The sequence below is a fragment of the Diplotaxodon limnothrissa genome, linkage group LG14 (genome assembly GCF_057381915.1).
Source record: "Diplotaxodon limnothrissa isolate DT_005_m linkage group LG14, D_limnothrissa_male_GT1.1, whole genome shotgun sequence".
NCBI lineage: Eukaryota > Metazoa > Chordata > Actinopteri > Cichliformes > Cichlidae > Diplotaxodon > Diplotaxodon limnothrissa.
In genome coordinates, this window is record NC_140609.1 from 41,850,974 (window position 1) to 41,864,312 (window position 13,339).

At 47.4% G+C, this 13,339-nt stretch overlaps 1 protein-coding gene across 1 annotated transcript; it reads right to left on the minus strand.

The window, feature by feature from the left end:
- Positions 1 to 4,014: 4,014 nt before the first annotated feature.
- On the minus strand, positions 4,015 to 12,003 carry LOC146619581 (olfactory receptor 4B13-like). Its single transcript, XM_085370244.1, has 4 exons — positions 11,785 to 12,003; positions 5,535 to 6,465; positions 4,123 to 4,236; positions 4,015 to 4,025 (listed from the first exon to the last, which is right to left on the minus strand). The coding sequence occupies exons 1-4, from the start codon at positions 12,001 to 12,003 to the stop codon at positions 4,015 to 4,017; spliced, it is 1,275 nt and encodes a 424-aa protein (XP_085226370.1).
- Between the last annotated feature and the right edge of the window lie 1,336 nt (positions 12,004 to 13,339).

Here is a 13,339-nt window from a genome sequence, read left to right on the forward strand (position 1 = left end):
CGATCTACCGTTTATTTTGCTGTGTGTTTTGTCAATCCGCCGGTGTTAGTTTATTTTTGACCTTTTTTCCAGTTATGTTATGTTTGAGTTCAGCATTAAAGCTGTTTTGGTTTAAGTTTCTCTCTGGAGTCTGCATCTTGGGTCCTATCCCTGTCCGCACACAGCCGTCACCTAACAGGAGTGACCCCCCCACAGAGGGACAAAAGGACCCCCGATGATCCTCTAATCGCCTGAGCCAAGGTGTGAAACTGGGTGTGGGTCACAATCAGCCAGAGTTTCGGGTGTGTTCATTGTGAAACCTGGCCCCACCTTATCATGTGATTTCCTGAGGTCAGATGGCCCAGGATGTGAGTGGGCGTTAAGGCGTCTGGGAAGGATCTCAAAACTGGATTATAGATGGCAGAGAGTTGGTGTCGTAAACCCCGCCTCTGTTCAAAGATGGTCGCTCACAGTGGACATAGATGCTTCTTTCACTCCTCTTTCAAACCATCTGTCCTCTCTGTCCAAAATGTGAACATTGGCATCCTCAAAGAGTGACCTTTGACCTTAAGATGCAGATGGACTGCTGAGTCTTGTCCTGTGGAGGTGGCTCTTCTGTGTTGTGCCATGCGCTTGTGAAGTGGCTGTTTGGTCTCTCCAATGTAGAGGTCTGGGCATTCCTCGCTGCACTGTACAGCATACACCACATTGTTAAGTCCTCTTTCGAGGATGCCAATGTGTGATTGGGCTCATCTCTGATGGAGATGAGCCCAATCACACATTGGCATTGGCAAACAGAATGTGCCCGCTCCGACCGACCACAAAGGGTTAAGGCCTCCACCATCATCGCCATCCCCCAAAAGACTGGAATAGACACCCTCAATGGCTACAGACCTATAACCCTCACATGTGTAGTCATGAGGTGTTTTAAGTGGATAGTTTCAGCACATCAGAGACTGTCTACTTTCCTCTCTCGACCCCTATCAGGTTGGTTACAAAGCAAATTGATCCATGAGGATACCATCACCCGTCACAGAGTGCTGAGCCATCTGGAGAACAGGAAGCACCTGGTGATGATGCTCTTTGTGGACTACAGCTCAGCATTCAACACCATAATCCCCAACATCCTCAGGACTAAACTGGACCACCTTCAGACCCCTCCTGGATCAAAGAATTCCTCACCAACGGAAGCTTCACAGGGCTGCGTTCTCAGCCCCCTACTGCACACTCTGTACACCTATGACTGTACACCAAACCACCCAATCACAGTGGTGTCATCATCATGTATGCCAATAACACCACTGTGATTGGGCTCATCTCTGATGGAGATGAGATAGGACAGAGGTAGAGAACTTGTCCTGCTGGTGCTCAGAGAATAACCTGAAGCTGAACATCCTAAAACCAAAGAACTCATCATGGACCTCAGGAGACACAGACGGGTCCACTCCCCTCTCATTATAAATGGAGAACAGGTGGAATCTGTCTCCACCTTCAGGGTTCTGGGCATCCACATCTCAGCTGATCTCACCTGGACCCACAACAGCATCGCCCTGGAAAAGAAGACCCAGCGGCAGCTGTACCTCCTCTGTGTCCTGGGCCAGAAGCTGCTCCTGGCCTTCTACTGCTCCTCAGTGGAGAGCGTGCTCTCCTCAGGGGCCACGACTGAGAGCAGGAAGGCTGCACAGAGGGTCATTAACACTGCCAGAAACATCATTGGCTGCCCTCTGACACCCCTGGAGGTCATCACCTGATCCTCCTGTCTCAGGTAAACCAGGGCCATCACAGGTGACCACGCCCACCACCTGCTGCCCTCTGGTTGGTGCCTCAGGTCAAGCAGATCCCACACGTCCTGTTTTCTATATATTATTTTTGTTGTATATAAACTCCCCTTGTCTTTTATTCATTCCTGCTTTCTACTTTTTATATTTTTATTGCTGCACAGTTGGTGCTGAACACACAAAATTTCACTGTACATGTACAGTGACAATAAAAAGCTATTCTATTGTGTTGCTGGGGGATTGTTGCCGGATGTATGTATGTCTGTACCATGTTCAAACACAGGGATGTGCATAAGCGCACATGGCACCAGGACACCCTAGGTAACAGATCGATGATCAATTTTGTGATCATCAAATCATCAGATCTGCAGTCATGTGTTCTGGACACCCGGGTGAAAGGAATAGAGCTGATCACCAGCTGGTGGTAAGTTGGATCAGGTAGAGGGGGAGGATGCTGGGTACAATTAGAATATCTAAACATAAAGTGAGGGTGTGCTGGGAGGATCTGGCAGAGGGTCCAGTCCACAAGATCTTTAATTCCTGGATCTTGCAAAGCTTCAACAGCATTTTGAGGGAAGCTGAGTGGACCACACCTTCATTGTTGAAGCTGTGTACGGAGCTGTGGCCACATGGCTGAATATAAAGAAATGAAGATCTTTTGCATATCAATGTATTTTGATTCCATAGGATTAGGATAATCATTGATTATAATGAGTTTAACCTGGGAACATACAGTACCGCCTATTTCTGTTTCAGCAGTGCAATATGTAAGAAAACCTTCTCATAACTTGTTTTTTGTAACCTACTGGTCACAACAAAGTTGAAACAATGACAAGCTGTTTCATGACTAGCTGTGGCCTATTGCTGAGTCCAGGCATGGAAGTCGGGGTTGCTGACTGTGGACTTTCATTATGCAGCCCAAAGAGGTCACAGTGATGTGAAGGAGGCCATTATAAAAAGCAGAACACTGCTGTCACGCCAGGAACTGCAGGAGTGGACAATGTTTGGATCGTTGGTAACACTTTTATGAACTTTTATACCTATTTACACCGGTGTGGAATATGCATAATAAAACTGCACGTGTGACTCTAAAGTTTTCTGTAATGTGTTTATATTATTTTCTGTTTCTTAGCATGTGGCTAAAGTGCAACACTAAGTGGATCAGCAGTGAGCTGGTGGATGTTCAGAAGAAGAAGAAAGTGTGTACATTATTGTACTTTATTGAGCCCCGTGGGGAAATTGCTCTCTGCATTTAACCCATTCACTCAGTGAAGCAGTGGGCAGCCATTGGGCGCCCGGGGAGCAGTGTGTAGGGACGGTACCTTGCTCAGGGGTACCTCAGGGTAGCTGTTAAGGGGAATCGAACCCCCGACCTTCCGATCATGGGGCAACCACTCTACCTACTGAGCTATCCCTGCCCCTATCTTTTTTTTTTTTTTTTTTTTTTTTTTTTTTTTAAGAGTTCAGAGTTGGTGTCCACATAAATATGGACAACACATTCTACAACATCAGGAAAAAGCTGGAGCAGTGTTTCAGAAAGTCTGTATGAAGTTTGCAGGGTGTGTCATCATGGGTGGGTCCTCTGAGGGGGGTCATTACCGTCCTCAGCCCTCTGAGACCAGAGCTGAGGTCCGCTCCGGCTGATTGGTCTCTCTGGTCAAAAGCACTCACAGATAGTTGCATCAGAGGGAGTTGGAGGAAACTGTGGCTAATGAGGAGACACCTCAGGGACAGAAATGTTTACATGCACAGGTGACCTTTAATCTACCTGTTACAGTGATGATGTAACTCTTACAGCATCAGCAGGTTTACTTCAACAGAAAAGTTCTCTCACTTTGTTCAAAGTCTTAAATTCATCTTTTGTGGAAATAACTAAAAGTCAACTCTCGGTCCAAGACGGCACTGATCCCAGCGCCACGTTAGCTTCCTAACACACAGCAGGCCTGAGGGCCACTGAGGGTTTAGAGTCAGGCTGTCACATGATTAACTGCACGCTGAGACAAGAAGAAAACGGCCATAAACTCGTCGCTCGCACTAAAAACAAAACCCTTTAAATATGCATTTTTATTAAAGGCTGCATTTGTGTGGTAGAAACTTCACTCGCTTCAGAGAACACTGGACCGTCATCGCTGCCAAACATGAACCCATGTCTGAACCCGGCCTTCAGTGAACCCTGACCTAAACCTCAAGTGGGTCACTAAAAGTCAGCGAGTGCCTCTTAACTGCTCCCCTGACAAATCAACTGATTTAAGCATTTCTAATGAAGTGCTGCAAAATTCAAAAAGAGAAAGTTGAATCAGAAGGTTTTCCCAGAATGCACTTTGTGAACTTTCCTGCAGTGAATGATCAAAAACAGATCTGCCACCAAGTTCCTGCTGCTCCACATCACAGACATGAAACTGAGGCAGGTTGAGACTGATAGACCATCCCACGGATCTGGAATGATCCACGTGCAGAATGACCCCATGGTCAGCTGATCCTGTTAAGCAGAAATGTTTAAGGTGGCAAAAATGATGCAAACTTATGAATGTATTGTCTTCTACTTTTGAAAAAAAAAATTGTCAGAAGGTTCAATTAAAAACTGCAGTTTCCAAAAAGTTTAATTTTCTGGCAATTATTTCATAGTTCAGACTTTACAGGTTAACAACCTGCAGAACAGCAAGATCCTGTTGGGTGTTAGGTCAGTTTAACTTTTAAGGACTTGAACAGAAAGCATCTGGACTTCTGGACATAAACGACCTCACTCAGAACTGACAGAAGTCATCTATGTTCACTACGAATGACCATCTTTGAACAAAGGGGGGCTTACAACTCCGATTTATTCTGGGATCCTTCCCAGATGCCTTGATGTCCACTCACATCTTGTCAGTCTCACAATGGTTTCAGCCCAAATCTCTGCTGGTAATGACCCACAACCTTTTTCACAATGGACGGAGGGATTGGAGAGCAACTTCGGGTTACTACCTTGCCCAGGGATATTGGCATACATGCTAGGGGGATTGAACCACCAACCTTGCGATTAGTAGGTGACCTGCTCTACCTCCTGAGCTACAGCCAGTCACCTGTACAGCACCCCATGTGACTCAGAGCGGCCAGCCCGGGACAGCCCTTTGCCACATGGCTTCGCCTCTCTCTCTGTCTTCACTGCACTGTCTAACAAAGGCCCAAAATAAACTTTGAAAAGTCCAGTCGCTTTTCTTTCCAAGCTCCTCAGACAACCAGCACCTGGATGGCCTACAGAGAGATGTCAAATGAACTTTTAACCCTTTTTACTGAATTTTTCCACGTTGGTCCGGCTGTATGGAAAGTGCAGCTGTGATGCATGTATGAGCTAAAATCTTCTGTTTGTGGTTTCTGAAAATGTGCTGTGTGCTGGAGGAGGTAAAGACTCAGCTGCTGGTGTGTCATTTCACTCAGAATCTCTCAACAAAGCGACGGCAGACTGTGCCTCTGCCGGAAGAACTGTAATAACTGTGTAAGAAACCTATTGTGATTCATGCTGCAGACACAGTATTTGAGTCTGAATCATGACAGCCTTTTAGGATGTGACTGTAGCTGTAAGATTCATGAGCAACCAGAGGAGTAAGATGGCTTTCAGAGGCTGCTGGTTTGAATCTGCACAGAAGAGTTTACACGAGTCAGAGGCAGCCTTGTATTTACATGGAATAATATGCAATAATAATAATAATATACAATATTCACCACAGTGTTCAGAGCAGACATGATGATGATTTTGCTTCTGCAGTTATCTCCTTTTGTGAGCAAACAGACGTTTGCGGATGTTGGACATGTTCAGTCCGTACAGTACGGGGTTAAAGAGCGGCTGGCAGGTTAGAAAGTACAGCGATAAAACAATGTGCACCATGCTGTGCACACTGCTCAGACTGAACCTGCTCTGGATCACTTCAAAGCAAACACCAAAAGAGAAGTTTAGCAGAGAGGACAGGTGAGGCGTGCAGGTGCTGACGGCTTTCTGTCGGGTTTGTTTGGATCCAGAAAAACAGACTTTCAGGATCCTCACATACGAGCAAAGGATTAAGATAACTGGAACAAAGACTGTGAGAGCTGTGATAAAAAGACCATAAATGTTATTTGCTGTGGTTTCAGAGCAGGCCAGTTTCACAATGGAGTAGTTCAAACAGTAAACCTTGTTAATGACGTTCCCACAGAGCTCCAGAGGAGCGATCAGTAAGATCAAAGCAAGAATGGTAAGAAAAGAGTATAACCAGGAAAGTGCAATCAGCAAGACAACCGTTGCAGGCGTCATACGTGTGTGATATTGCAGAGGACAGCAGATGGCGAGGTATCTGTCATAAGACATGACGGCTAAGATGCAAAACTCAACACAGACATACGAGTACAGACAGAAGATCTGCAGGAAGCAGAGAGGAGCAGAAACAGTGTGAACATCAGAGAGGATCTGAACCAGGAGGGACGGAAACAGCCCTGTACTACCATACAGCTCATTCACAAACAGGCTGCACAGAAACATGTACATAGGTTCATGTAAGCTTCTGTTCACACAGATAACCACAATCAGCAGGACATTGGCGCAAAGAATCAATAAGTATAAAGACATAACAACCGTGAAACAGAAATATTTCAAAGTACTGGTGTCGAAGTAAGCAGCAAGTGTGAAGTATGAAACCTTTGAGGAGTTTATGATGAGCTGTATTTTGTTCCCCTGCGTTGTGTCTTCACTGTGATCCTGCAAACACACAATTTCACATTTTAGGCGTTTCTCATCATAAGCCATCATCACATGATCAGAGCAGGAAAAACACGTTTCTCTCTTTATGTTAATGAACACAATTGTGCTACACACATCTGTCAAAGTATCTACTTAAAAGTATTCTCTACACAAACGTACCATTGTGTGTTTGTGAAGCTTCGCCTTACTGCTGCCACGCTCACTGAAACTTTCCCTGATCGCAGAGGCAGCCGTCACTAAAGCTGGAGCTGACTGATGCAACAAATCAGCAGAAAAAACCTGACAAAGACCGCCTACCTGTTCAGGGAAATGATGTCAGTCTTTGGCCTTATGAACAGCACCGTCTGCAGAGACCATGAAATACAAACCTTCCTGATCCTGGACACTAAACTGAACTGGTGCCAGCTGAACTACCTCCAGATCAACGCCAGTAAAACCAAGGAGCTGGTGGTAGACTTCCGCAGGCACAAGCATTCTCCACTGCAACCACTGAACATCCAAGGTATGGACATTGAGGCTGTGGACAGCTACAGGTACCTTGGTGTTCATCTGAACAATAGACTGGACTGGACTCATAACTCAGACGCCCTCTACAGGAAAGGGCAGAGCAGGCTGTACCTGCTGCGGAGACTCAGGTCGTTTGGGGTGGAGGGCCCACTCCTGAAGACCTTCTATGACTCTGTGGTGGCTTCTGCTATCTTTTATGGTGTGGTCTGCTGGGGCGGCAGCATCTCTGCTGGGGACAGGAAGAGACTGAACAGGGTGATCCGAAGGGCCAGCTCTGTTCTAGGATGCCCTCTGGACCCAGTGGAGGTGGTGAGTGACAGGAGAACGGCGGCTAAGCTGTCATCCCTGATGGACAACATCTCCCACCCCATGCAGCAGACTGTGACAGCACTGAGCAGCTCCTTCAGTGGGAGACTGCGGCACCCACGGTGTGGGACGGAGAGATTTCGCAGGTCTTTCCTCCCCACTGCTGTCAGACTCCACAACAAAGACTTTAACTGAACAAACACACACATCCACACATGTGCAATAACACTAAGTGCAATAATCTTTTCTGGCATCGTTGTATTTTTACTCAGTTGTATATAGCATTCGTATTCTATTTTTATCTTATTGTATATTTTTATTCTATTTTATTCTACTGTATATAGTATATTATTTTATTCTATTCTGTACAGCTGTGTACTGTATTTATTCTTATTGTATTCTAATTTTTGCGTCATAACTTTTGCACTGTCCACTTCCTGCTGTGACAAAACAAATTTCCCACGTGTGGGACTAATAAAGGTTATCTTATCTTATCTTATCTTATCTTAAACCACCAGAACAACCTCCTCTGCAGCACCCTGGTCTCATCACTAACTGTTCTCAGGGAAGTTTGAAGGTTTCATGGGTTTAAGAAGTTGTTAGTGGACACGGGTAGCTGCATTCTGACCACAGTTGTTGAATGAATCAGTGAGAGTATGGAAGGACTCAGCAAATTCCTGATCAGGGTGGATGTGAGGGAGTGAACAAAAAAAAGGGGAAACCTTTTAAGGACAAATATACTTGCCATTGTAAAATGTGTGCATGGGTGGAGGAGGGTGGAGTAGGTGGGGAGGCAGATTGACCTGTTGGGGGGAGAGGTGGGGGCCGAGTCTGACTGAGGCCATGTCCACACTAATACGTTTTCGTTTGAAAACGCATCATTTTCTCTCCATCCAAACTGAGACGGCGTCTTCAGTCAAGGAAAACGGAGCTTTTTGAAAACGCTCTCCAAAGTGGAGACATTTGAAAATGCCGTTTTCGTGTCGCCTTGTGGACTGTGTTGGCAAATCAGTTTTACCCCGGTTCTTTTTATTCCTCGAGCATCCAGAGATGGCACCGGACTTAGTAGTCAGGTGCCACAAAATCTTTATTCATCTTCATTTATCTTTAAGTAAGTAAGTAAGTAAAATTTATTTATATAGCACATTTCACAGATAAAAATCACAAAGTGCTTTACTGTAAGATCCGACATACAAGTTAAAATTAATTAAATTAATTAAAAGCCCGTTTGTATAAAAATGTCTTCAGCTGCTTTTTAAAGGAGTCAGTAGAGTCTAGACAGCGTAAAGACAACGGCAGAGAGTTCCACAGCCTCGGTGCCTGAAAAGCTCGATCCCCACGTGTTTTAAATCTAGTACGTGGGACCACCAGTAGCCTCTGACCTGAAGACCTAAGTGCTCGGGATGAAGCATGAGGTTTCAACAGGTCAGAGATATACTGGGGAGCTTCACCGTGCAGAGCTCTAAAAGTTACAACTAAAATTTTAAAATTTACTCTTCTTCATTTAAGCATGCACTTCTAGAAGGGAAGACGAGGCCAATGTCCCTCTCCAAAATCTTCACCCCTTTGTTAGTTACAGCCAGCTTTATAGAAACGTCCCCATCATAAACCCCCTACGGTGTGCTGCAAACTCTGTCTATGTCTATGTGCACGAGCACATGAATGCCTACATGTGCACGTTCCCTAGTGTCTATGTGAGTGCTCATGAGTGAGTGTGCGTGTGGATGTGTGTGCGTGACCGTTAAAACACTGTGGGTGTAGGTAACTCCCTAGAGGTCATAAAACCCCTCTCACTTCCAGACCACAGGTATCCAGTTACAATGTTGAGACCCCCACCCTAAAACTTCCTCTGGGGAATTTCCACTCAGCATAAACTCTTCTCTGTTTTACTTTCACAGCTCAAGTGGGGGAGGGGTACACTACTCCTAAGTCCACGACAGAGTGAGGCCTTTATTACTTTAAGGGCAGTGTCTCTACAACAGTTCTACATTCTATGATAACACATTTCTAAACTCTAAATCAGCTAAACATTCTACAACTGCAAAAAACCGAAGGTTTTCAAAAACGATAATGCATTTTAATCATGTGATGCAGTCATGTGACCTTTACAGCTAAGATGGCAGATGGCATTGTCACGAAGTGGGATGGACTCAAGCGCAGACGAGGAAGCTAGAATACAGTTACGTTTACTATACAACACCAGGTGCAAATATATACAAGTGAGAGGGCGGGGGAATCCAGGGCACAGGGAAATCCGGGAAAGGAGCTCTTCACACACAAGGGACTTCACAAAAACACAGCACACCAGCAGCCCGCACACCAAGGGTTCCAGGGAAGCTGTCACGGTTTGGCGTGGCAAACCGTGGGGGATGTGGGGAGGGAGGACCCAGGCGCGGTACTCTGTGTATAAACAGTGCGTTTATTTACAGTGATGGAAACAATAACAGTAAATCCCCGTGCTCTCCCGTGACTCCCGTGTCGTGTCTTCCCAAAAAGTCTGTGCTCCGTGTTCTCCACTCTCGTGTGTCCACACACACCCCGTGCCTGCTGCCCTCCGATGTTCCACGCTCCTCCTGAGGGGAAAATGACAGAGGCAGCCGTCAAGACACGTAATTCCAGTAGGCATACACTCACAGACTAAACTGAACAGAAGACTAACGTGGAGTCTCGTGCAATGATCCCGCGTCGGTGGGCGCTCCAAGACTCTCTTAAGTAGCTCCCCCGACGAGGCCTGATCAGCAGCAGGTGTGTGGCTTCGGGTGTGGCCAGTCCCCTAGCAGGGCCACACCCCCCAGGCCTGACGGCGCCTATAAACAAGCGCTCAGACACACAGCCACCCACACACACACATATGTACAAGCACGGAGAAGGGGAAGCAACACCAAAAATACATAATAGTATCACAGGTCCATGACTGCCCAGGGGTCCTGGGTCGCCCAGTCCCAGGACCCTGACAGAAACGGAATTCCTGTTTACAGACAACAAGTGATTAATCCAAAGGGTCAGCGATACGAAAAGGCAACAAGAGACTAGTACTCCGGAGCTTACTGCCGAGGTTACTCAATAGTCCGCGACGAGATGCTTCCAGCCACTGCCTTAACCCTTTAAGACCTACCATAGAACCAAGTCTGCCAGAACTTACTTTATATTTTTTGCCATTTTTGGGAGCATTTCAAGTTGCTATACATCAATACAACTGTTATAGCCCATATTCTAATAATATGTCTGCATTAAGTCCATAGTAACTACATCAATTGCAAACAAGTGCAATAAAGTACAAAAAAATTGAAAATCGTTTTTGTTTTTTTTACATATATTTCTACTTGGAGAAATTTAAGAGGCTTATCCCTCAAATCTTTAAATACAAAAAAGTTGCAAAAAATAGTTTACAACAACAGGAAATTTATTTTGAGTGTCTTCATAGTTTTATTTTGGAGATACAGCAATTTTTATATATGTCACGGGGTAGAAAGGGAGAAGTTATTTAGGGTTTTTTACTATGCATGTTTTGCTGTGTTTTACCTTTTTAATATTGTACAATGGGTTATTTTTATGAGTTTTACTGCATGTTTTTATAGTATTTATTTGGTGACTTGTCCTGGAAAGACTCCGCCCCTGTTAGGTGACGGCTGTGTGCGGACAGGGATAGGACCCAAGATGCAGACTCCAGAGAGAAACTTAAACCAAAACAGCTTTAATGCTGAACTCAAACATAACATAACTGGAAAAAGGTCAAAAATAAACTAACACCGGCGGATTGACAAAGCACACAGCTAAATAAACGGTAGATCACGACACGGACACAGAGAAACACAGGGCTTAAATACACAGAGGGAGCAATCAGGGAATGAGTAACAGGAGGGAAACACAGCTGGGGCAAATCAGGCCTAACGAGACAAGGGGAAGCAAAACCAGACACATTAACATCAGACATGGACTTTCAAAGTAAAACAGGAAACCCATAACAAAGACTGAACAAAAGACACAGACTCACATGCAGGCACTACAACAGAGGGAACAGAGACGTGGGACCAGGGCAGACACAGACACTGACTGGACACGGGGATATAGCAACTAAGGATACACAGAGACGCGAACTAGACAAGGGGAGACAGCTGACAGGGGAGACAGAGCAACTAAAGAAGACAGAGACATAAACTATAAGACAGAACCAAGAAACCAAAGACTGAAAATAATAAATAATAAAATAAACTCAAAAACCCTGGGTCAACGACCCAGGCATCCTAACAGTACCCCCCCTAAAGGGCTGGCTCCCAGACAGCCCAAACCGAAACACCAAAACAAAAAACAACCCAACCAGGGAGGGCGGTGGGGGAAACAGGACGGAGGGCTCGAAACAAACCAAACAAGGAGCCAGAAACAAAAAAAAGTGCAAACAACGGAGCCCAGAAAGCAACATAACAAAACACAGGCTCACGACAGGCGCAGGCGGCCAGGAAAAACAGTTCACACAAAGTTCAGGGGGCCGGCCCAGAGGCTAACAGCACGATAGTCCAAACCCGGGCAGTTCAGGGGGGCGGCCCAGAGGCTGACGGCCCAAGAGCCCAGAAAACAGTTCAGGGGGTCGGGCAGGCAGGAGACACCGGCGGCGACGGAGTAGGTCAGGAGGCCGGCCGGGCGGGAGGCACCGGCTGCAGAGCAGGTCAGAAGGCCGGCCGGGCAGGAAGCACTGGCGGCGGCGTAGTTCAGGGGGCCGTCCATGACGGCAACGACGTCCAGTCATCGGCCGGACAGGACGTGCAGGACGAGCAGGCCGGACGGGACGTGCAGGCCGGGCGGGACGTGCAGGAACAGACAGCAGGGAGATCTCAGGAGCAGACGAAGCTGAACACTCGGAGGCTGGACCAGGCGGAGCTGCAGAGGCTGAGGATGGACCAGGCGGAGCTGCAGAGGCTGAGGCAGGACCAGGCGGAGCTGCAGAGGCTGAGGCAGGACCAGGCGGAGCTGCAGAGGCTGAGGCAGGACCAGGCGGAGCTGCAGAGGCTGAGGCCGGACCAGGCGGAGCTGCAGACTCGGAGGCCGGACCAGGCGGAGCTGCAGACTCGGAGGCTGGACCAGGCGGTGGAGCCGGTGGTGGCTGAACGGCCTCGCCAGAACCATCAGCAGACACTGGGACGTGCTGGCTGGGTCCTCCAGCTGACGAGGCAAGAGGCTGAACGGGCCCCTCGGACCCTCCAGCGGAGACGGGTGGCTGAACGGGCCCCTCGGACCCTCCAGCAGGAAGAGACGGCTGAAGCGGTTCCTCGGACCCTCCAGCGGAGACAGGTGGCTGAACAGGCCCCTCGGACCCTCCAGCAGGAAGAGACGGCTGAAGCGGTTCTCCAGAACCCCCAGCGGGAACAGACGGTGGAGTGAATGACTGAGGTGAGAACTGAGCAGGTGACTGAGCTGACAGGTGAGCTAATGTTTGAGCTATGGAGAGAAGTTTAAGTTGTATTGACTGTTGTAACGATGGTAGTAATGGTGGGTGAGATGGTGGATGCGCACTAAGCTGAGCTATGTCTTCCGAGCCTACGGAAAACTGCTGGACGGGCTCACCTGAGCCTCCAGCGAGGACAGAAACCGGTGCAGGGGCCTGCTGGGCAGTAGCCGCTCCCATCCGCGGAATAGGCACGGGCGCAGAGACTAGCGGAGCCTCAGCCGGCCTGGAAACTGGAGCAGGGACAAACTGGGCCCTAGCCCCCCTCACCCGAGGAACTGATATAGGTGCAGGAGACGGCTGGACCGCAGCTGCCCTGGGCGGAGGAGCACCGGAAGGCAAAGGAGCAGGCTCACTGAAAACTGGTTCATCAAAAATAGGTGATGACCCTTTCCCACCATGTTTAACAGTCCATACAGTCTTAGGTTTAGCAGTGTTCACAGTCTCAGAAAAAACAGACTCGACAAACTTGGGTTTTAGCTTGTTCCCACTCCAACAAGCAGACCTCGAACTAAAAATCCCAGACGAATGCTTATTGTGATGAACTAGCGCGGGAGGATTCAAACCAAAACTGGCCTCCCAATCCAAATCCTCGTCGAGAAAAGAAATCCCGAAAGT